General features: G+C 39.8%; 2 protein-coding genes across 6 annotated transcripts; one reads left to right on the top strand and one right to left on the bottom strand.

The window, feature by feature from the left end:
• Positions 1-7: 7 nt before the first annotated feature.
• LOC128255012 (heterogeneous nuclear ribonucleoprotein K homolog) lies at positions 8-20,346 on the bottom strand. Of its 5 annotated transcripts, none has more exons than XM_052984439.1 (9): positions 20,131-20,346; positions 11,747-11,853; positions 11,596-11,652; positions 9,867-9,910; positions 8,890-8,962; positions 8,711-8,806; positions 1,392-2,330; positions 1,124-1,318; positions 8-477 (listed from the first exon to the last, which is right to left on the bottom strand). In XM_052984439.1, the coding sequence occupies exons 2-8, from the start codon at positions 11,840-11,842 to the stop codon at positions 1,127-1,129; spliced, it is 1,497 nt and encodes a 498-aa protein (XP_052840399.1). In that variant the 5' UTR covers positions 11,843-11,853; positions 20,131-20,346; the 3' UTR covers positions 8-477; positions 1,124-1,126. The 5 variants fall into 5 exon arrangements, with proteins under 5 accessions (XP_052840399.1, XP_052840396.1, XP_052840398.1 ...); XM_052984436.1 differs by having other exon boundaries at positions 1,149-1,318; XM_052984438.1 differs by lacking the exon at positions 20,131-20,346 and adding an exon at positions 13,752-13,771 and having other exon boundaries at positions 1,149-1,318.
• Positions 20,347-21,010: 664 nt separating this feature from the next.
• LOC128255027 (uncharacterized) lies at positions 21,011-22,314 on the top strand. Its single transcript, XM_052984459.1, has 4 exons — positions 21,011-21,188; positions 21,245-21,457; positions 21,513-21,627; positions 22,110-22,314. The coding sequence occupies exons 1-4, from the start codon at positions 21,082-21,084 to the stop codon at positions 22,230-22,232; spliced, it is 558 nt and encodes a 185-aa protein (XP_052840419.1). The 5' UTR covers positions 21,011-21,081; the 3' UTR covers positions 22,233-22,314.
• The last annotated feature ends 1,450 nt before the right edge of the window (positions 22,315-23,764 follow it).

The following is a 23,764-nucleotide window of genomic DNA, read 5'->3' as shown; positions in this document are numbered from 1 at the left end:
GACTGGATCAAGTTTATGTATACTTTATTTGTTCATTCTTCTTATTATACAGAGTTTTAAGGTTGACTTTCCCCCCAAATAGCAAACTGGTGCAGGGGGAGAATGAGACGGGGCGGGGCGGGGCGGGGCCGGGGAAGGACTTGGGCTGATGGGATGGGCGATTCTGTTCCAGTTTCTTATTCATTTTGGGGCATTTTCATGTTCATATCCATGTCCATGTCCATGTTCACTTAAAGTTAGAGAAGAAATACATAAATTTCTTTCGTATTTGGAGGATGCTCTCTCGCTCTGGGCTTACGCGCCAGTTCTTCTTTTTTAGTAAATTTAATTTTAAACGTGAAACGCAGCACTTCTCGATGGTTATTGTAGTTGTTGCTGTTGTTGTTGTCGTTGCCGATGGTGTTGCTATTGCTATTGCTGTTGTAGCTGTTCAAGTTGTTGCCCACTTAAATGTTTCGCCTGCCATTCTCGTGTACGCTGCAATGAGAGGAGTTCGCGGAAGGATGGCAGCAAGCCAAAGGAAAACATAATTAATGAACTTTTTAATGAACAGCAGATATGGCTGAATGAATGTGGGTGGATTGGTGTATGTGTGTGTGTGTGTGAGTGTGTGTGTGTTGATGGGCCTTTGATGGGATGACAGTGGGGATACTGTTTTGGGATAATAGTTATTCGCGATGGATGTTTTTATTGGCCATGACATGGATGGTAATTCAGTTGAGATGAACCGCGACACTTTAAGTAAAGGGGTGTTGGTGTTTCCAATGCCGAGCTTAGTTTAATTGATTAACCCTCGATAGAATGAAGAGCACAAATGCACGCCGTAAGAAGACAAGGGATTTATTGTTATTACCAAAGACTAAACAACAAAATCACTAGTCTTCCATACGGAATACACTCCCAGGAGAGCCAATCCCCGGTTTGGTTAGTTACTGTTGAGTTGAGTTGAGTTTTGATGGAGTTACGATCAAGCACCTATTACTTAACACTTGTTGGGTTGCAAATGACACCGTTTACCAAATTAATCACACGCTTTGTTGGGTCGGGGCAGGGTTTTAGGGGTTTTAGGGGATTGGTGTTAGTGTTTTTGTGGGTGGTTAGTCAAATGAGAAGGAGTGCATACTTCTTAGTCTGATTGCGACACCAACCTCTGTTGCAGCAGATACTGGGCCATTTGTATTTGCTTGGGCGTGCCCGAGATGGTGATGATGCGATCGTTCGAGTTTGGCAGGGGCTCGTCGATGGTGATGTACGCACTGGACTCGTTGCGAATGCGCCGGATGCGGCCGCCTCCCTTGCCAATAATGGCTCCAGCCAACTGAAATGCAAGAAAAGCAGACAGTTAGTAGAGAGCTTTCTAAATCAATCGACAATCAAACCAATACACCTACCTCCTTTGGAATGGTGACCTGTGTGCTGTTGTTGGGATCATGACCCTGGGGCACATTCGTGGCGGCGTTGGGGCTGCCATTCGGTCCACCATTAGCGCCACCGCCGGCGTTAAAGCCACCAGCGCCATTAGCACCGCCCAGAGCTCCAACACCACCGTTGTTGGCACTGCCACCACTCAGTCCGTTGCCCAGGCCACCGGCTCCACCGGGATTCTGGCCAAAGCTGCTCAAACTGGGCAGGCTGCTGGTGCCTCCCTGGTTCTGGCTGAAGCTGCCCAGACTTGGCAGGCTGTTGGTGCCCTGGGTCTGGCCAAAGTTGCCAGAGTTACCGCCAAAGTCGCTGGGACCGCCTCCAAATCCGTTGTTGCCAAAGGTGCCGCCACCGAATGGTCCGCCAGCTCCTCCGCCAAAGCTGTTACCAGCAAATCCACCAGCACCGCCACCGCTGTTTCCAAAACCATCGACATCGCCACCGCCGCCATTGGCCCACGGATTGATGAACGGATTGTCGCGTTGCCCCATTCCAGCACCTGCAGCAGCTCCGCCAGCGGCGCCGCCAAAGCGATCAGTTCCGCCACGTCCGCCGCCGGCATTTCCACGTGCTCCGCCAGCACTAAATCCGCCCCCTCCATTGCCACCGGCTGCCCCGCCGGCAGCGCCACCAGCGCCTCCTCCGCCATTGCGATTGTTGCCCCGCTGGCTGGGTCGGGTACTTCCGCTTCCAGTGCCATAGCCGCCGTACTCATCCGCGTAGACGCGGTCGAAGTTCATGGGATCATAGTTGTGTATGGCGCCCTTGATGGGCGTGTCCCGGGTGAGGGTGATCACCTCGCGCACCGCATCGATGACCTGGCTCTGCTTGCCCACGGTCTGCACCACACGATCCGTGCTCTGGGGCGCCACATTCGAGAAGACCTTCAGGAAGCGACAGCCGATACGCTGTAAAATTAACGAAAAATAAATTAGAATTCAAAATTAAAATTAAATCATTTAAAATATAGCATTACTATACTCATAAAATTGGTCTATTTTTGTTTCTCTTTGGTTTATACAAACTTATTTTATTATATCTATACACCCAAGCCTAATCTAATATTGTGTATAACTCATTTTTTTCTAAATTAGCATAGACAGCAAAATGTTAAGGGAGTTTAGAATTTAAAGGACTTCAAGCGTTTTTCACTTGTTCTTCTTTTTCAAAGGAAAAGGTTTTAAATGATTGTAATCGATTCCTAGAAATTCAGCTGTAAAAGACTTGGGCATAGAGCCGAAAGTAATTTCTCATGGTTGCCATTTTCAAAACCCTCTGTGTAATCCTTAGGCATGTATTTTCCCAGAATTTAGAACAAAAGGACACACACCGAGCATGGTAAATCCTGGTCAAGGTCCACTGAAAGCCGAGTCTAAATCAATTTGGCCATGACACTGCCCCTGGGTCCTGACCCGAAACTCTTCGTTTTTGTGTAGTGTGTGTGTGTGTATGTGTGTGTGCGTGTGTGTCCTGCATCCTGGCTCAGCGGGCAATGGCTCCTAATCAGCATGAAAACAGCGATAGCAGATGTTGGACATAGTTTCTACCTGCGCTGCCTCAGCGATTCGGGGCAGCTGTCTGCTCTGCTGTGCTCTGAATGTAAAGTGGCAGGAAGTGCTTGCCCCCCTATTTGATATCCTCTCCGATATAACTCCAGCTCCCTTTTTCCCTGTCTGCGGCGGAAGTGTAAATGGGAAATTCGATAGCCACTTAAGAGGGGACGGACGAACAAGAGGCTCGCACTGATTTCTGAGTGTGTGTGTTTGGAGGCCCGCTTCCGCTGCGTATCCCCCTTGCTTCCTCTGGGCATGTCCCAAGTCCCCTGTCGCCTGCCAGTCAACCAGCCATTCCCATTTCCCATTTTTATTTAAGCCTGCCCGCTTGATGATTGCATCATTCCTAAGCCCATTGCGTGCTGTGTGTGTGTGTGTGTGTGAGTGTGGCAATGACCAAAGGCTGCGTCATGTTGCCTCAAACCCCCGCAGTACCCTACCCCAGGCGACAAAACTCGTTGCGTGTGCTCCAGACAACAATGGCGACATCAAAATTCTGAAGTAAACCCCCCGCTTTTGGCAGCCTTACCCCGTCGTCCAACAAATGAGGCCTTTTCAATGGCCAGGGGAAAAGCGTTGAGTCACACAGAACTGTATAAACACACAGGACGACCATGTTCCATGTCAGTGGTCGGTCAGTGAATCAAAAATTATTAAATTTAAACATGACAACTGACTGTATCTGCCCTTGTCTTTAGCCTTTTGTCTTTTCTAGCTGTGTGCGTGTGAATCTCGAAATGTAGCATACTTTTGGTCGTCTCACGAAATGCGAATATTATGTAAAAAGCTAAACGAATGGCTTAGCTAGCTATAAATGGAAACGCTCACTCCAAACCATAAACATTCATTATTTTAATATTTTTGGCGCCCACGGGGGTCAGTAGAGTTTCGCCGATCTGACGCTTGGTGGCGCCACTGAGCTAACTAGTGGCACATGTACACAAAGAGCATATAGAACTTTATATGAAAAACCAACCAGCCAGCGAAAAATAATAAATGTTTAATTTCATTTCACCAGTTATTGCAAGAGTTTTCCATTTAATTTTTAAATGTGGTTTAAAAATCACATTGCTGTATACCTTTTAGTTTCGAACTATTCACTTTAAGCGCGCACATTTTCACTTTTGTATTTACTCTTGCTTAGGTATTGTATTTTTTAAATTGTAGTTTTTGGTCTGCGAGTTTAAGGACTCAGGATACGAGAGCAGGAACATGAGCAGGAGCCCGAGGACCGTTCCCGACCAGCGCCAATGTCGAACTCATTGGGTTCAACGATTGCCAGTTGCCATGTAAGGAGAAGAAGACGCAGGCAGAGAGAACGCACACACACACACACACACACACACACAAACACAAAGGCGGAATGGAATATACAGAGAAATACACAAACACAAACGCAGCGGCGGAATAGCAGGCAAGCCTCTCTGCCTCTCTGCCTCTTCTCTTCGTCCTGCGGCCATGGCATTTGTTGTTGTGTGTGTCACACGGCAGGCCAAAAAGGAAACGCAGGCTGCTGGGACAGCTGCTGCTGCTCAGCTCCCGCTGGCAGCGAAACGGAACCGGTGCATTTCTCAGCTCTCACTTGGAAAAAAAAATAAAATAAAATAAAATAAACTAGTAGAAAGAAGAGTAGCTTAGGAAATCCGAAGTTTCCATACCCTAACTATTAACACTTATTAGGTCATTTGAGATATCTATCATTTAAAAAAGCCGTATTTATTAGGAGAAAATAAAATTGTAATTGTAATATTTGTTCTAGACCTTAAAAAATTAAAATAGCGAGAAGAATTTTTGTAAGATTTGGAGGATACTTTGACTAAGTACAAATATCGAGTTGTTCTTAGACAAAATAAACATGGTTATCAATTTAAAATTGAATAAAATTTTTTTCTAGCTTCTCTCCATTTTTGCTTAACAAACAGCCTTACAAAACTAAAGCACCCTCTGCTACGGTATAGAAAGTTCCATTTTTTTTATAAAACGCATGCGCAGATGAGAAAAAATAAATAAAACGAAAGTAAATGTTATGAGCATAATCCAACAACACTACATAACTCTCTGTACATATGTGTGTTGGTAAGTTGGGAGCGAGTTCTCAAAGGACCGAGGAAATAAGGGCAACCATTAACCAACAAATCGCCTACGATTGATATGCAAAAGGGAAAGAGTAGAAGCAATTCATATATGCAGCATCCACCACTGCGTTCAGCAAAAAAAATTCTTCCATTAAAGGATTGCAGCCAGCTTATAAATGCGCTTAAGATCTTCCACAAAAAGAGGATAAAAACAGAGAGAGCTTCTCGTGAGGATGGCTGCAAATGGCAATCAAAATTCACTTACGACAACTGCAATTAAAAAACTTTTGCTTTCTTATGAACCCACACAGGAACGCAAGCCAACCAACGTACTTAATTGGAGTACAGTTTTCAGGGTAAATAACCACATTTCAATTACGTAAAGTAAATTTATTTTTAAATTCCAAGTCATAAATTAAATTTACTACATAGTTATAACTTTCAGTTTGACAAAAAGGGAAACCTTTGGTGGTGTTCATTTATGGTGTCATGACTGTGGTCGTTAGGGAGAATGTTGAGCATCCAAGAAGCTGTCAAGGATGCGACAAACAAGGTGGAAGGAAGCATCAAACTACTAATTTGATGCTGAGCACACCAGCGAAAAATGAACCGGATATTGAGGAAACTACACATCTTCCGCCCCACCAACGTTCCCTTTATAAACGTATTAATCTAATGATCAAAGGAAGCCCAAAACCCAAACCAAGCGACAACTAGCTCTGCTGGCTGCCAAAATAAGAAAAATATCAGGAAACCAGATGTCGCTGCCAGGACTCGTCGATGGTTCGTCTTCAGCTGCCGCAATCCAAGGAATGCCAACAAAAAGGGTGCCTTTTGCTTAGCGATATTCAAGGTTGTGTGGTAGGTACTACGCGGTACTACTTTAATGTCATTATCGTTTAAATTGAATTTTACGAAAATTAAGATGAATTTAATGGCCCAATTTAGCATAATTTTCAGGCAACGACTTAAGACCAAAATATAAGCTTGTTTGCTTTAGGTACATACATTTCCAACTTAAAATTTAAATATGAGTTAGCAGAATAAAATCTTACAATATTTAAAAAGTATTATTTGCTGGTGGTATTGATACTAGTTTTAAAGTTTACAAAACAAATAAGAAGTTGTTGTATTTTCAAATAAATAAATCGATAAGAGAGGAGCACCCTATATCCTCTGGCAGAGTGGTGTGTTGTACGTGCGTACAACGTAGGTAGCACCTGTTTGGCATTCATTAAGACGAACAGCAAGCAACAAATGTAAGCCGCAGGCAGCAGCTAGACGGCAAAGCAGGCAAGCGGGCTGGAACAAAAGCCAATGGCACGCTCAATCCTCAAATGCATTTTAGGGCATTTTGGATTTACGCACACACACAAACACCCAGACACAAACACCCAGACATACAATGAATGACGGCTGCAGGATCAGCCCGGTGGAGTCGAAGTAGAAGCAGCTGTCGCTCATTATTATAAGACCCTGACAGATGCCTCTCCTGCCTCCTTGGCACAGGACAACATTTTAATGGGCAGCAACATGAAACGTGAAACAGTTGTCTATGAACGGGGGCCCCATAAATATACATTTACCTCTATATATCGAAGACACATGTCTGAAAAATGCGACAAATTTGGAGCTCTGCTCGGCAACAATAGGGGGAAACTGTTTTAAAAATAATCTAAGCCAAACGATATGCTGTTTAGTAAGTCCAAAGCAAACCAATTTCTTTAAGAAATCAAGAGACAGAACCTAGCTCGGCTAAGTAATTATGATAACCCCAAACGATGAGCAGCGAAAAACCGGCTTTGACAGAAAGTCGAAGCGGGAAACGGCAGACGGATGATGCCAAATGGCCCGGCGAAGGGAAAGGAAACAGCTGCTGGCAGGGCCAGTTGTTGCCACTGCCTCCTATGCTGTTCTTGCCGCAACAAAGAAGACAGTAAAGTAACGAGGACGACTTCCTTTTTTTCCAGCAAAGTCGCCACGAAAAGGGACCAGAAAAAGGTAAAAATGCAAAGACGACGACGAAGGCGAAGACAAACACATGCTCGCTGGCAAACCGAGGATGCTGCTCCATACCGATCATCTGCTGTGTCCATCAAGGCGGCAGGCGGCAGACGGCAGCTGCAAGGATGCTGCATGCTTGCGAGTATCGTCTAAGAAACTCATAATAACAAAACAGCAACTCAAGCGACGCCAAGGAGGGCAAGAATATACAGACGTAAGCTTTTTGTTTGCCGCCGCGGACTTGTTGACCTCCATAAAAACAGCGCAGTAGCAGGCAGCGGAAAAAAATATGAATATGCAAGAGCTGGGTGGCAAAGTGGGAGGTGGCCCCTGCCACATTATGTGCCATCATTGCAGGAAGGCAGGAGGGCAGAAGGGCAAGACCCAAGTCCCAATTAAAATGCACCCCTGCTCATCGCTAATTAATGAGCCAAGCCGAATTGCAGGTGCGAGGGCATCCGAGATTGCCAATTGATTCGCAGCGCAGCGCAGCATCACCCCGCACTTCTGATACGACCCCATTCCAGAAGCCTCGCATTGCGAATCGCGCAATTGAAAAGCGTTTTGTGTGTAACAGGGACCCATTTGGCTCCTCCCGCCTTTAACCTGCTATTCAGAATGCCGATGAAGAGGCTGGGCAAAGTGACAAGTGCGTTATGAAAGCGTTGGTGCAGACGTCAGCAACAGATTCCCCAACTGAACGTCATGCCAAACCGTCCTCTCATCGATGGAAATGCATTCTGTTCACCAACTGTCGCTGCCAGGGAGCAAGGAACTGTGCGGATGCAGAGCGACGAGTGCCCGGAGGAGTTGGAGGCCACGTAACTCGCACAAAGTTTTCGATTTAACCAAGCGCAAAGTTATGTTGACGGGTTTCAGACTCACGTGACTGCGACGACTGCCGCAACCGTTCGGGGGATCGTCAAAAACATGTCACAAATTCCCACTAACAATGCGGGCTTCCTCACGTCCTGGCCTGCATCTCCGCCATACATATATGTACCTATGTATATATACACACCCCTGCCTCGTTCCCACTATTTGGTCATAATAAGCCCAATTAAGTTAGCCTTCATTCGTCACGACTGGCTGGCGGTGTCAGTTGACCACAGGACATTGGCATTATATGGGCAAGGATAGCAGTAGCTGTGTAAGCTGCGCACATGCAAAAGGCACAACTGGGAATTACATCAGAAATAGCGGAAGTACTTCAGTTTAATATGTAATCATCCAGAGCCTTGGTAGCAGGGTCATCGATATGTGACAGGTCGTGTGATACACCTTCTATCAGCTTTTGTTTTTCCCACAATTAAGAAATGTCCTTACACCAATTATTACTGTGTCATATGAATTAATTACCCGGCTATAGTAATTAAGCTGTACAGAGCGAAAAGCATATCCATATTAATTAGACTTTGAATTTAGATATCACTCTTATGTTTTAGCAATCTTAAAACTAAGTTCATAAAAAATAAAATTCCAAGAACATAATGTTGATATTTTTAAAGCCAAAATGCCATGACGAATTCACATTAACTCATTGGCATATAGCAGATATAAAACCTATTTCCAAATGGATGCCCCCCTTTTATGTTTAATCGGACTATTAAGGTCTAGCACTAATGTATGAAAATGCAATTAACTTGAGTTACTCACATCACGTATCTCCTTAATCTTTTGTCCACCTTTGCCAATAACGCAGCCGGCCAGGCTCTGATGGATTAATAGACGCACATCAAAGTCCTCGTCGCGCTGTGCGGACAACATGAAAGAGGGTTATCAGTCGGGATCACATTTCTCATGCCAATGGCACTGGCACTGGCACTGGCACTTACCTCCTCAAAGTATTTCAGCATTTCGGTGATTATCTCCAGTGTGGACTCTATATCGGCCGATATTTGGATGGTTCTGTTCGAGCGGTTAGACGTGCATAGAAAATGGTTTGGTTTTTTATAGTGAGTGTTGGCGAAAAAAAAGAGAAAGAAAGTGAGGGGAAAACGCATATTAGAATAGAACATTAACTGGAAATTATTTAAGGTCTAGTCATTGTGTTTTTTGTATATATATATATATATATATATATATATATATATATATATTTTGGGGACCATAGAACAAACTTTTGGTAGAGTTTCGGTGAGATAGAGAGAACAAGAGGGCGAGCAAGTGAGAATCAGTCCCATGTTGCCATGATTCAGACAACAATACCACACAAGGAAGGACACACAGGACACTCTTGCTGGGGTTTCGATGTGGACAAATATGGATGATCTCAGGCCAGCAGCAGGCAGGCAGATCGGCTCATAGCTCTTTTTTGGCGCTCCTTTCGCAAAGCATATCCATTCGGTGAAATACCTTAGGCCGTGCATTTTTTGGGTTTTTGGGTTAATCGGGGTACTTGCGGTGCATTGCGGATTAGTATGCGATTAGGATTATGATTAGCCGGAGAGAGAGAGAGAGAGAGAGAGCGAGCGAGATCGAGATCGAGAGACCGACCGAGCTATTTGCTGGGCAGCGCAAAACTACTACAGATTGACTACATACTTCGGGACACCTACTAGTGCCTGTTGTTTAAAGGGTTTAAAGGGGGAGGACGACACATCACAATGTTCATGTATATATTTATAGATGGGTACAACTAGCGCATACAGGACATACATAGATCTAGATGGGCTAAAGGCTATAAACACTCGTTTCGGTGCTTTTCGGAATTCACACAATATACGAATACGAGTATAGGAGAGATATGCATTGGAGAGATGCGGTTATAATCTAGTAATTGGTAAAAGGTTAAAGATTTCATGTGGTTTACCGTTCGGGGCCTTGGGAATCGTCGACAGACACAGTGGCTTTATACTGTGCCGCACATTATTCACACACATATTTGGAGACACGGGCGGGCAGGCAGGCGGGCGGGCGGTTGGTTGATGGGCGGGCGGACGTTTTTCGGTCGGTGTCGGTATCGGAATCGGTTTCGATTTCAGTTTCGGTCGATGGGCGGGCGGGCAATCAGACAGGCGGGCGGGCGGGCGTTCGATGGACGGGCGATTTAGTACAAGATTTTTGTTTTTGTATCGGTTGATTGATTCGCCGTTTTTGTTTTCACATAGAGAGAGATATTTCACAGGGATGGGGGAGGGCACCCACACAGATACAAACCCACATGGCACATGGAAATGGGGATTCGCGCGCATATATATATATATACAGATATTAGAATATGCATATAGGCGTTTATAGCCAAATTTTGTAGCATAGTGCACGGCAACAGGGGGTGCAATTCGATTCAATTCAATTCAATTCGGGTTCGGGTTCGGGTTCGACATCGGGCCAGGCCAGTTTCAGTTTCAGATTCAGATTCAGATAAAGATATAGATCCGAGATTACGGTTACCCAGTACCCGCGTGGGACATATATAGACCAGAGACCATGGACCAGCGGTGCAGAGTGATGGTGCGGGCGGGCGGGCGTTTGGTTGGTTGGAGGTTCGATTCGATTTGATTCGATTCGATTTGATTTGATCGACAAAGTTCGGTTCGATTCAGATGAGCGGTTGACGATTTTGTTGGGCGTGCGAACCGACGACAGTTTGGTTTTTTATTTGGTTCAAATCGAAATCGATTTGTTGGTTACATATGGGGTGTACGCAAGAATAGAGAAAGAGAGAAGAGAGAGAGAGAAAATTGTTCATTTAGTTAAAAGGTTAATTAGCGGTGTAAATTTATCGTTTTATTTTCATGTTGTTTGTTTCATATTGAGTTATACAAAAAACTGATTTTTTGTCTAGGTTTTGATTAAATAAAGCGCCTGTAGTATATTACATATTGCATCCAAGCATTATGGATTATGGATTATGGATTATTTTCCCCTAAGTTTGTTTTTTGAAATTTTCCTTTTTGTGTAACGAAACGATAAATAAAGAGAAACAGAGATTCGAAAAACGGTAGCCAAAACAGAGAAAGTGAGAGATAGTATGAGAGAAAGAGCGTTAGCTGAGTGCAAGGACCCGAGTTAGTGAGAAGCGTGTTGATTTTCAATTTCTCAAGGACCTCCGCCTATATATATAGAGCACAGATCGAGAAGAAGGTATAGTGGGAAAGAGAAAAAGAGAGAGAGTGAGAAAAGGTGAAAAGAGGGGACACCATACCGACACACAAACAAGACAGGGTTCTCTTCGGATTCGGTGTTGGTTTCGGTTTTGGGGAATTTTAGAGCTCTAATGCAAAAATGCTGGAGAATTGGACGGCTGCCAGAGACAAAGTCGAGAGAATTGAGAATTGAGATTTGAGATAGAGGTGGAGGTGGAGAGAGAGAGGGAGACAGAGTTCGCAAGAGAGACACACAAAAACAGAGGCAGACGCTTTCGGGATTCACTGGGGACATGGATTCGATTCGGTTATTTTCACTTTTAAGTTTCTAACTTGTGGTGCAACAAATAAAACATAATTGTAAATAATACTAGACGCTTCAATTGTGAATTATGCATTTGGTTTTCTATCTTTTTTGTACTGATGACTATGGGGTTTAGGTGATTATAGTACCTGAGTCCTCATCTTCTGAATGTGCTGTCCTCCCTTGCCAATAACTGCGCCAGCAATCTGTAAAACATAACAAGAAAAATAATCGATGGGGTATTGTTAGTTATTAGTGTTAAACAGCTGGGCTTTATTTAATCATTGTCAAAACACTTACACTGCTGGGGATCAGTATGCGAACGGTCTCCTCGTTGCGGCGATTGCGCTTCTGGTCCTGTGGTCCCTCCCCTGCATCGTTCATTTCACGCTTCATTCTCAGTCTCTCTGCAATCGGAAAGGCGGAATTCGATTTGATTAGTCTCGCAATTGTTTAACCAACTATGTTGATCTTTGGCCAGTTTCGCTTCAACTGACATATAATACCGAACCGCCACTGCCTCGAGTCTCAAACTCTCGGCAGCTGTAAACCATTGTGGGCCGAACAGAGTTGACAGTTTAGCTTCTTTACAAATCTGGATTTAATTTAAACTTTATATAGAACTATAGTAGAACTGCATCAGGAGATTAGTTTCTACCAGGAAACTTTAATGATACATGCATTTTTTTTTAATTTTGACCAAACAAAACTCTGTAAACTAATCTTATAAAAAAATAACAATTGTGGAATCATAATTTTAAAAATATAAATTTATCAACCGCCAAACTTAGTTTTCTATTTACAAAAAACTTAAAATTTTTTTGGTATGTATCTAAAAATTGAAGATCCTATTAATGCTGAAACTACCGACTACTAGCATTTTAGTTATCTCCTTTTGAAGAACTGCCATCACTGATTAACAGATTCAGAGAAGGCATGAGGTGACTCGCAGGTTTTGTTGTCGTTGTTCCCCACCGCAATTGAACAACAATTTAATTCAGTTTCCATTTCAGATTCAAGCTCTAAGCCGATCCGATCTGGTTCGTGCCGCAGCTGCACTTGACTACGATCCATCCATCTCATAGCCCCGCGTTGCACTTCCAATCTGGGTGGCATCAATCATCAAGTATACGCCCTGTGCCGCAGAAACCCCTTGAAAGCCCAGTAAGCGGAAATGCCAAACAACCAACGCTCATACAAAAGCAATATATATTATTTCTATAAAAACATTCTTGCATAGCACTGCATATATGATTTATATGTTGGCATAATTGAGCGAACCACCATGTGCAACAGTAATACAAAATGTAAAGAAAAATTATAAATTTATAGAAATAGAGCCCGGAGCGTTGGGTGGGAGTCTGATACAACAATTGTTTGCCTTTGTGTGGAACGCTCCGCCCACAATAATAACATGAAGTCCCGCATTTTTTCCTGGCACTTCAGGTTTGTTTTTTATACCCTACAACTGAGTATATAAAATGAAACAATCATAATTTAATTGATTCACATTTGTTTGGAGTCTTAGTTAAAATGTATTTTTCTTTATGACTATGGAAGAAATCACGGATACTTATTTAAAGATTATACGAAGTCTGAAGATAGTCATCAGAGCAATAGCAACTTCGAAAGCCAAAATCTTTTGATATGATCATCTATCTTATTTTCTTGAAATTTTACATCCAAATAAATTTATAAATTTGTATTTAGCAAACAAAAAACTAAAACCTATTGAAACCGCAGAGTATTTTTGACGTCGATGAAATAAAATCTGTTCTACTTTTGTTTATAGTTTTTGTGGTTTCACATGTCAAAACGTCAATTGTCCAAGCTGCTGTAGCTGCTGTTAAGTTGTCAAAAATGTAGTTGATTTAACAATGAGAAAACACAGCAGCGACGGAAGATTAAATGAATTTTTTTGAGGGCCCAAGAGGAGTCTTTAAAAGTGACTGGGCTTGAAATTGAAATTGTTGAGCGATGGAGTACAGGTGGTGTGGTAAAAAAAAATGTGGTCTGTGCGTGGGAAGAGCTTAAAGAAAGGGTAGCCACCTTCGATTTGGAGATGACGAGGTCGTTGGATAGTGATGCAATTATAAACTGCTAGAATTTGCGCAACTTAAAACTTTTCTTCTAGGCATTCTCTGCTTAAGATGAATAGATATGAGGATGGAATCTCAATTGTTTCCTTTAACATTTCTAATAGTCTATTAAAAAAATACCAAATACGAACCACTATTATAAGAACTTTAAAATTATAAAAGACACCGATTAAAATATGATAGTGTTTTCTTTACCACCAATTTACCTTTTTATGTTTTTATAAAATATCACAAAGTTTAACAAATTATATTATTTTTGGCAAAGATCTTGTAGATTTTTCGTTCACATTCACAGAATTTTTTTTAGTTATATAACATTTAAGATTTGGAGATCCAACCAAATAATAAGAGCAAGTGCATAAAGCACCGCCCGAGAGTGCTGTACAAAAACTAATGAACAGAAGTTACCAGAACTGGGGCTATTTATACCGGAAACCCATATATTTAATGCCTAAGGGCTGACCAATCGGAAGCTATAGTATCGGTATATGGACAGCGGAAATTGTCGGCCAATAGAAATCGGACAAATCAAGTGACAATACCAAAAACAGGGGAAGTTACCGCTTTTGGACACCGGATGCTAAGCAACCAGGATAATTGTACTGGACTGACCATAACAGAACCTCTATACGGTCTATGGAATAGATAAGTTCCTATGTACGAAATGGGGGCAAATACCCTATATATGGATATATATTGGTATCATGGGAGGAAAATGCAGTTTTCTATTGGAACTTTACATATGTGAAATATGGATTCATTATATAAAATCGAGTCCTCTCTAACCCCAACCATAAGAAGTGAAACATGTATGTAAAGACCCACAAATTGTATGGTCATTTTCTCTAGGTGTGTGGGCAGGGTAATGAATTCTAAGTTCGACATTAGGCTAATAACCAGGGGTTTGAAATGGGCACAAGAACTGCAGTTTTCTTGCAGCTCTATGAATTTTCGATGGAACTTCAGCTGATGTTTTCACATTATGCATATTTCAAAGGCTGAATAAACGGATAACCAAAGGAGTGAGAGCTGGCAAATATGAAGCGAAAAGAGGCGGAACCCTTTTGTCTAAGATAGCAAATCGTTTAACTATTGATAGAGCAATCGCCATGTACAGTTCAGTCCCTAAACTAAATGCCTGAGAAATGCAACAAATTGCGCTGACCTGGACAAATGTCATTAAGGGGGCGGCCCACTATATCGCCGATGACGTGGGCCTCAGACAAGTCCTCTATTATACCAACTGCCCCGCTGCAAGTGGACATGCATTATTCAGGCAAATTGCAATCATTTAAAACTCCGCAGCCCTTTCAAGATGAACTCCCCCAAGACACATGGTTCCACATAATAAATGGGAAGACCCCCCGTCTAATAACTAATAAAACTCTGGGAGTATTAACAGCCGTTCCCAATGGATTGGTAAACTAAGTATAGGGTAATTTATATGGCATGGGCAACAAGAATTGAAAACCTTAGACCTTTAAGTAATCTCAAAATGGAAATGTCCCGAAGATTGCCTCCGTCTTTACCGGCACATATTGATTGCACTTTGTTCTTGGTCAACAGAACGAACTGAAACACTTTTACAGCATAGATTTTCACAGCTTCCCAAGGACAAGGACTGCAAAAGAGGCAGAAAAACTAATTGAAGTAAAAGGGGAAGGAGTTAGCAGGCTGCTCGCATTCCTGAAAGTGACATAAATGACAGGTAAGCAATTATGTGAAAATCATTTGATTGCTGTCCACATCCTGTTCAAATAGCTTTTGACAGCGCACACGCGTCCAACCAGCCCAAATAACCACCCAACACCCCCAAAACTCAACCACCTCCACCGCACACAACCCCTCCAACAACCACAACCACAACAACAATAAAGGACAATAATTTAAGTTGCTCGGCCAGGTGAGCGCTTGAAACTTTTTTGTCGTGTATGTAGTATGTATCCCCTCAGGCCAATACACTAATACGCAGGTGGGCTGGCTGACCACAAAAACGCAAACACAACAACTACAATAGCAGGAAAGAAAAACAAAATAAAGGCAAAGGGGGTGGGGCGGCGAAGGAGGAACAGTTGGAGAGTTTATGTCCAGCGAGACGTGGCAAGCCACATGAAAACGCGGTTTGTGGCTACCCACAACAACAAAAAAAAGTAAAAGAGAGTAAGTTTCGGCATACTGAAGTTTGCATACCCTTGCAGTAATAACAAATATTAATTTATTTTTATTTTTTTTTTATTTTTATAGTTATTTTGCATGCTTTTTTCAGGTCATACTACAAAAAGCCAACACAAATCGCGGTAGCATGAGATTTATGAGATCATTAAAGTTCTTTACAAAAACAACAAAGCTATAGAATGTTAGCTTTAAAACCACTTTCGATTTCTAAGGCTCATGGTTAAAGTTCTAAACAACCAAATTTTATAAAATTATATCTGAGACAGAAAATCGGTCATGGTTGAACCGATTTGGGTATTGACGCTGATGCTTGCACATGCAACAAAACCAATATACCCTTAATCTAAAGGGTACAAATAGACATGCAAAATTTAATGCTCTTGGTGTTTTTTATGAATGCCTCTTTATTTGCAATTTTGTATGTTTTAGAGATGGGAAGACCTGATCATAAAATGCCATTTTATCTGTGTTGTATTCCCCATGCATTTGAGATCAGTTGTTCATTAACAAGGGGTCAAAGAATTTTCAAGTTCTTTGAGAAAGCAAAACAGAACATACATTTAACATGGCTGTTTACTAGATAAAACATATATCTAAAAACCTTATCAATTCTTTTTAAATCAATATATTATTCACCATATCTTTAAAACTTAATAAACTAATATAACTGCGTCATTAAAGAAACTAGTTTGTATACAAGTTATTATTTATAACTTTATTATATTTGCTTCCTTAATACATTTTTTATTTTATATACGTTTGTATACAAATTGCATTTAATATAATATTTATTAATTATATGCAATGCGAGCTAAAGGTCGTGTCACGTTTTTTTTTTATCACGTGTTGGTGGGTGGTCACGCCTATAGCTGTCGTGTCTCCTCCCACATCCTGGGCATTCTTTTTGCCAGCGTAATTGGGTGGTGTGTGTATGCGTTCCAACTCTATAATTAAGCGGAAAAAACAGCTAATGGACGTCATGTCTAACCAAAAAAAAAAAAAAAAGCAGAAAAAAGAATATAGAGGCAGCAACCAATGGAAGGAATCAGGTTGAGGATATGGCCACAAAAGCTGGGGCCACAAGCGGAAATGCATACAATTGACAATTCTCATCGCCCTCGCGCTGCGTGTGTATTCGTATGTCCTGTTTGTGCTTTGTGGCCTGTCCACTTCAAGGCTTTTATGGACATGTCAGCGTGCTTAGCGAGCGGACCGAGCGGGTAAGCCGAACAACTTCTCCCATCGCGTGCGTCTCTAAATCGGGCGGTGGGGGAATAATGGGGAGTTCAGCTGGTCCCAGCGCTAATAACTAATGTCCTTATGGCGTGTGCCATGTAGTGGTTGCTGCTCTGCCGCTCTATCCCATGGCATTTTATTCTGTTCTATTTTATACTGTTCTGTTAAGTTCCCGGCTTCGACTTGTCTTTTGCTTATACACGGTAAGCATTTGGCAATACATATTTTTAATCCATAAAAATAGTAAAGTATTTAGACCATATTCCGTAAGCCCCAAAAAAACTTCATAAAATAATTCAAAAGATTTCCTGATTAAGTTAATCATTAAAAGTATACAATCTTATCTTCTGCAGGTTTTGATTTGTGAAATTAAATTATCATGCTGGAAGCGACGGAATTAAAAAAAAAAACAGTTTAAATAAATGATTTGTTTTTTAATAGAAAGAGGAGAGCATCGTAAGAATAATTGGTGGTTACTAGTGCATTCCAATTTTTTGTAGTGTAATTGCCCTCCCCAATTGGTCAACCCCTGAGGTTGTTGCATTATTAAAAGGCTTCGATTGAAAAGTACTTTTCTTTCTACCCTTTTCACTTACACTCCCAACTCCATTCTTTATCCAGTCGTTTATTGCTTTGGCTTTATCTAGTTCTGCGTTTGTCAATTGCATCTCTCGGCAATCCATCGTTAGCTAATTAATTGGAAATACAAGAATTGCCTCACAGCAATAGATATAGCAGTCAAGGTTTGAAAATCAATAATCTTGCTTGAATACGAAACGTGTTTAAAGAGTGTTTTGATTTTTTTTGTTCGATTTGCATAAAAATATTGCCGCTGCGTATTTTCAGCATTTTTTGTCTGTCATTCGAGACAAAAGCTATAGAAAATCAATGAGTGAAACATGTTTTGCGAATGCGATTGAGAAGGGAGAAGAGATTACCATCAAATGACACTTGTGAGGCCCCAACCAGCAACTTTAAACGACCAAACCAGCATAGCACAGTTAACCCATTTAAACCCAGAATAAATATATTACATTCACCTATATGCGGGCCAAGTTAACAGAGATTTGAGTGGCCTGTGCTTGTGTCAGAAAACAGATTCATGTGGGAAATCAACAACATCAAAGCGACCTACATCCGACAACAAATTGCGGTACAATTGCAGCTTCAAAAAATAATTATTTATTTATTATTTATTTAATTTGTCCATGTATAGGTGATTGAATTTGAAAATATGGCAAACAACATACATTTTTCATTTTATAAAAGCGATATAGAACGCAAAGCAACTAATAACAACTACGAGACGGCAATTGGTTATGTGAAATAGATAAATTTAAACAGAAAATATAAGTGGATAAACATATAATTGCAAGTAAAGTGTACATTTTAAAGGCCTCTGAAAATTTTAATAAATTTCTGAAATTAATGTGCAAAAAGGGCACTGGGAGTGATTAATTTTAACAACATTTCGTGCAGAACAAATTAAAAATATTATATATCTTCAGCTTGTTATCATACAGCACTAATCGTAATGTCCAACAAGTTTTTAACCAATATCCCCAATTACTAAAAACGCTATAACAAGTTTCATTTAAACAGCCTCTAATAAACAAAATTCTATTGTGTCGTCTAGACTGAAGCAGTTCTAAAGCAAGCTGTTGAAGTAGTAATTATCGTCATGAACTTCACATGAGTCTAAAAGTCTAATTTCATTTTTTACCAAATTTATGCTAATTTACTGATGCCCTTTTGAAGAACTTGAATAAACATTCAAAGTTAAATAACCTATTTTCTATGTGAGCTTATACAATTTCACCCCGCAACACAATTCCAGTACCGACTTGTCAAGTAAGATACAAGGCAACACATTCAGGTGTGTTACTTACTCGAAAGGTAAATATTGCTGTGTTAAAAGCACCTAGGGATTTACAAGCCAACTGACAAAGCCAATTGACAAAAAATTAGTAAAGCGATTCTCGTCCGAGTTTACCCGCTATAAGTACATTTTTCTAATACAATTTTTACTCTTTAGCATTTGCGCGAGAATTCAGTTCAATGTCAATGAACGCAAAATAGCCGCGGAATATCTTTGGTATTGCTTCACTCGAAATAAATGATAGAAGCACGAAAATAACTCAGCCAAACAAGGCAACTAAAAGCGAATTTTTGCACAAAACTGGAAATCTAAACAAAGACAAAGGAGAATCGCCAGTCAAAGAACGAAAAGCAAAAGTTTAAGTTGTGGGACTTGCAAAATTACTGGAAGAAAGAGAGCTGTATGTGACTTAAGCTTCAAATGCCAGTGGGTTATAAAATTATAGGGGGAGGAAATGAGGTTGGGTTTGGAAAGAATGAGTGGTTGGGTAGAAAAGGCTCCAAAGAGAGTGGCGGAGAAGAGAAGGAGGTAAGTAAGTGGTAATGAGCTGCACCCATCCAACAAGAACAACTCCTATTGAACTTTTTTTTTTGTACTATTTGCCTCTCTCATTAGCTCTCTTCGCCATTTCTTCTTCTTTTATCTCATCGATTGATGCTAAAACAACAACAACAGGGGCCTAACTATGAATAAAATATAGGTTAGGCCTTTTCCTTATTTGTAAAAAGTTGGCGAGCGTTGAACTCGTCATAGCGTGGGTGTTTTGTTTTTGGAGTAACGAAACTATTTTGTTTTGATTTTATCTCTGTAAATTATAATGAAACTATATGCGCCGGTAACCGCGTGGAGATAAAAAAAGAAGGGAAAAAGAGAAAAGCAGAAAAACAAAACAAGCGACCAAAGCGGATGAGCCTACAACAAAAACTCTGTACTTGAAGTAAAAGCCGGCATGCGTGCGAGAGAGAAAAAGAGAGGCAGGGCGGGAGAGCGAGAGAGAGCTAAAATATTTCTGTGTGCCCTGGTGGTTGTAAAAAAACTGTAAAATTGAAGCGCCGAAGCCAAAAGAACGATTTAGGGGGGCGGAGTGGGGGGTTGGATCATATCATACTAAAATGCGAGAAAAATCGGAAGGCATGCACGTTGTATTGTATGTATTGGTTTGCCTTTTCGCAGAAAATGTTTGCGGAAAAAACACAGCACCGCTGGCACACACACTCACAGCTTTTAGCCTGGTTTATTTGCCTCGCAAATTTGCTTTTCCTTCGCGTCCCCAGACAAAAAAAAGCAAAACTCACCTATCGGGATGCCTTTGTTTTTTTCGGCTGCTAATGCGCTGCTGCCACCGAAACTCGATCTTCTCTCGCTACACTCAATTCCAAGTCCAATTGTTATTCAACACGCTTTTGTTCGCCACTTAATGCTGGCTGGTAAAATATTATTTAAAATATGTATAGCACAAACACACGAGAGTTAAAATGCACAAAAAAGTTAGAGAGGAATAGCAAAATGGCGTTTTGGTTCAGCTTGTCATCGATAGGGCTCAGTCGATATGTATCGCGTGTAAATACTCTATTCAGACTATCCGCCTACTAGTAAGATATAAAAATTCATAATTTAAATACCGGCAGAAAGTATTTTTTTATTTTTTTGTGAACTAAAAAAACATTTATTTGTTCTATTTATTTTAAAATTAAAATGGTTTTTAAATACACGTTCAAAGTTATAGACAAACTTGTATTTTGTTTAAAAACAAAACTTGTATGTTTTTAATGACTCATTCTGAAAACCAAATTTTAAATATAAAGAAGAGTACACTAACTTTCCATAGGCACATTAATGAACTATTTTTTTAAAATGAAATCAAAGTTTATTTAAGGTCCAATGAACCATATTTGTTATTAAAGTTTGTCTGTAATAAAAATATCCAATTTATCTCCAAAACTACCAAAACAAATTCTGATTGGAAACTAATTTGCAACTTCTTAGTCTAAAAAATTGGTCATTGTTTTGATTGGCATCACAGTAACACGCTTACCTTTTAAATTTACCTTCTTAACTTCTTTTAATGTGACTAGTGTGAATCCCCCAATACACAAAAGTATGCCATTGCGTTAATGGCAGGGTTGCCATCGTGAGTATTAAACCTATCGATTTGGTGTTCTAAAGTAAATTGCAAATGGTCACACCAATTTGTGGTGGCGAGTGTTTTTGTTTTGATTTTTATTTGAAATTTGGGAAAAAAAAGTATGTTGGCGTCGGACGCAGAAGCCGCGTTTAAACGTCACCAGGGGATTGGATCCCAGGTGAAGCAGGCCTACGAGGAAGCCATTGGACAAATCTTTGCCGACTTGAAGTAAGCAAGAGTTTTATTACATTGGCTATCAACTAAAACTTTGTTCATTAATCTAGTTGTTCGGACCTGGATGCCTGTAAAGCCATTTATAGAAGTGACAATGAATCTGACCTGGACACCGAAAATCTACTGAATCGCACTCGTAATCTAATGACGAAGGTAGTCCTCGAAATGAATCGATGTTTCTTCGCAAGCAACGACGTGGAAAACAAACTAACAACTTTAGAAATGCTTAAGGAGCATTTTGCTCCCTATGAGGGCAAGGATTGGTCAGTTGATGGCTCAAAAACTAAGGCGAAATTCTTAATAAGTTTTTACATTTAGGAATATCAACGCTGCATCCCCGAAACATCTTACTCGTCCCTTGCGCATGCGGCATCTAGATTTTAGCCTGAGTTTTATGGATCAACAGTTGGAGTCCCAAGAAAAACAGCTTGAGGTGCTACCAATTCGATTTTTGATCTATTATACTTATAAGTTCCTAAGTGTATGAATCAATCGTTGAAATCTAATTCCTGTTTTGTATACAGTTATGTTAATAGCAATATCATGTGCAAGGTCTTAATTCATTTAATATTATTGGTAATTTATACCATTATTTTATTTTCTAAAAACAACATTGTTTGACAAACAAATAAACATATGTACATTTATTTAATAGTTTTATATATAAGACCTAAGATATTTTAATAACCGTATAATCAATAAACAATAGTTTACCTAGTAATTGGTAATTTAATCAAACCATGTTAATTGCACATTTCCATTTTAATGTTAGTTAGTGTTCAACATTAGGTTTAACACAAATATACACATTTGTTATATAAGAGAACATTATAAGAACCTTAAAGTAATTATTCGATTATTAATTTATGTGTAAAAAGTTTCAAGGCAATAATAACATAAATATTATAATTTCAGATTGCAATTTCCAAAAGCAATGAGAATCGACAACGCCTACAAAAATTGCAGGACGAACGAGTAAAACTGAAAGCCAAAATAGAGCATCAACTACTGCAGTACCAAAAATTTGAATTCAACTAACTGGATCAAATAATAAACAATTTATTATGTAATGCTTTGTATTAAACTTGATTGAAATTGAAATAAATCATGTTTGTTATTAGTTTTTTTTTTTTTTTATTTTATTTTCTTAATCTACACTGAAATTGTACTTTCGTTCCGGTGAATATTTTCGGAGCTACACCCAATTTTTAAAAGGCGTTTCAGAGTGCTTGCATGAACACACATGCATACAAGTACAAACTTTTAACACGTTTAACTCAAACTGGTGTTTTTATAGTCGGTGACCAACATTACTCTAAAACGGCTAAGCACATTAATCTTTAATTTTTTTATGAGCTTCTCAAATATATTTTTAGTAATTAATCGAAGATTTTTTATAGTTACACCATGTGTACCAAATAGTTTTCTCAGAAAATTAACCCCTTAATATAGTTATTAAAACTACAGCGATGACAGTTGCTGCAATAATTGAAAAAAAAACATACATATGTACATATGTACATATGTATGTATGATACTCTGAAAATTAGTAAAGGCGCCATTGTTTTTCGTTTAAGCTGATCATTTTCACTTATGTATGTACATATACAATGCTTCGGCATTATATTTGTTAATAAATAGGTGAGTATATTATGAAAAAGTCATATTTTATCGGTACTAAAATTGAGGTTATCTTCTGAGTGATTTCTTTGAATTAGGCTTTTGCGCACATGCTTTTAAAATTAAAATATGTGTTATCACATATACATATGCGATTTCTTAAAATTGAGTTGGCTTTCTTAAATTGAGCGCTTATGCTTCCATACACACATAAATACATATATTAGTATTTGTGTCAATAAAAAAATGGGGGCATTTTGGAAGAAAATGTGCAGGACGAACGATAGAAGTTTTTACTGATTCTCTGAAAATAAGGTAATGTAAGTTGACCGTTTTCATATTTAAAATGCTTCGACTTTATTTTTGTAAATAGGTAAGCACTTTATGCATTCAGTCATTTTATCGGTACTTTAAAATTGAGGTTATGTTTTGAGTGGTTTCTTTGAGACATATGTACATGTGTAAGTATGTGTAAATACTATCAAATAAACGCGATTTTTGAAATTGAGCGATTTTGCTCCCATGCATACATATGTGCTTGTGTATGCTTGTATTAGTGTCAATAAATACATGGGGGCCATTTTTGAAGAATTTTAAAGGTCGACTTGCAACACTGTCAAAAAGATGTTGAGTTCGCTGAAATAAGCCCAGCAGTTCTTTTTGGTTTCGACCGTCGACCATGGAGGAGCTCCTTGTAAGTTAACTGTGAATTCTAGGAACTTTTTCAAGAATTTTAAATTGTGTAGACCCAGTAAATGTGTTGCTTTTTTTTTTTTATTCATTGGTTAAAAAAGTTCACTATTACTGGCTCTGCATACTTAAAGAAATACGTCTATGAGGCACACGAAAAAGAAAAAGAGCACGGCAAAATCAGATTTTTCCAGACTCTTCGCTTAAATAATTAATTTTTAAAATCATATTAAAGCTGGAGTTTGGAAAATTTTTATTCT

This window comes from Drosophila gunungcola (assembly GCF_025200985.1).
Source record: "Drosophila gunungcola strain Sukarami chromosome 2R unlocalized genomic scaffold, Dgunungcola_SK_2 000006F, whole genome shotgun sequence".
NCBI lineage: Eukaryota > Metazoa > Arthropoda > Insecta > Diptera > Drosophilidae > Drosophila > Drosophila gunungcola.
Note: the sequence above shows the minus strand (reverse complement) of the source record. Positions and strands in the feature narration are given on the sequence as shown.

Coding starts and splice junctions, on each gene's coding strand:
- LOC128255012 (XM_052984436.1), bottom strand. CDS start 11,842: ATGAAGCGTGAAATGAACGATGCAGGGGAGGGACCACAGGACCAGAAG. Junction 8,963..9,866: donor GATTCCCAAGGCCCCGAACG/GTAAACCACATG, acceptor CCGCTCGAACAG/AACCATCCAAATATCGGCCG. Junction 1,319..1,391: donor AGGTCACCATTCCAAAGGAG/GTAGGTGTATTG, acceptor CTTGCATTTCAG/TTGGCTGGAGCCATTATTGG.
- LOC128255027 (XM_052984459.1), top strand. CDS start 21,082: ATGTTGGCGTCGGACGCAGAAGCCGCGTTTAAACGTCACCAGGGGATT. Junction 21,189..21,244: donor CAAATCTTTGCCGACTTGAA/GTAAGCAAGAGT, acceptor TCATTAATCTAG/TTGTTCGGACCTGGATGCCT. Junction 21,458..21,512: donor CCCTATGAGGGCAAGGATTG/GTCAGTTGATGG, acceptor TTTTACATTTAG/GAATATCAACGCTGCATCCC.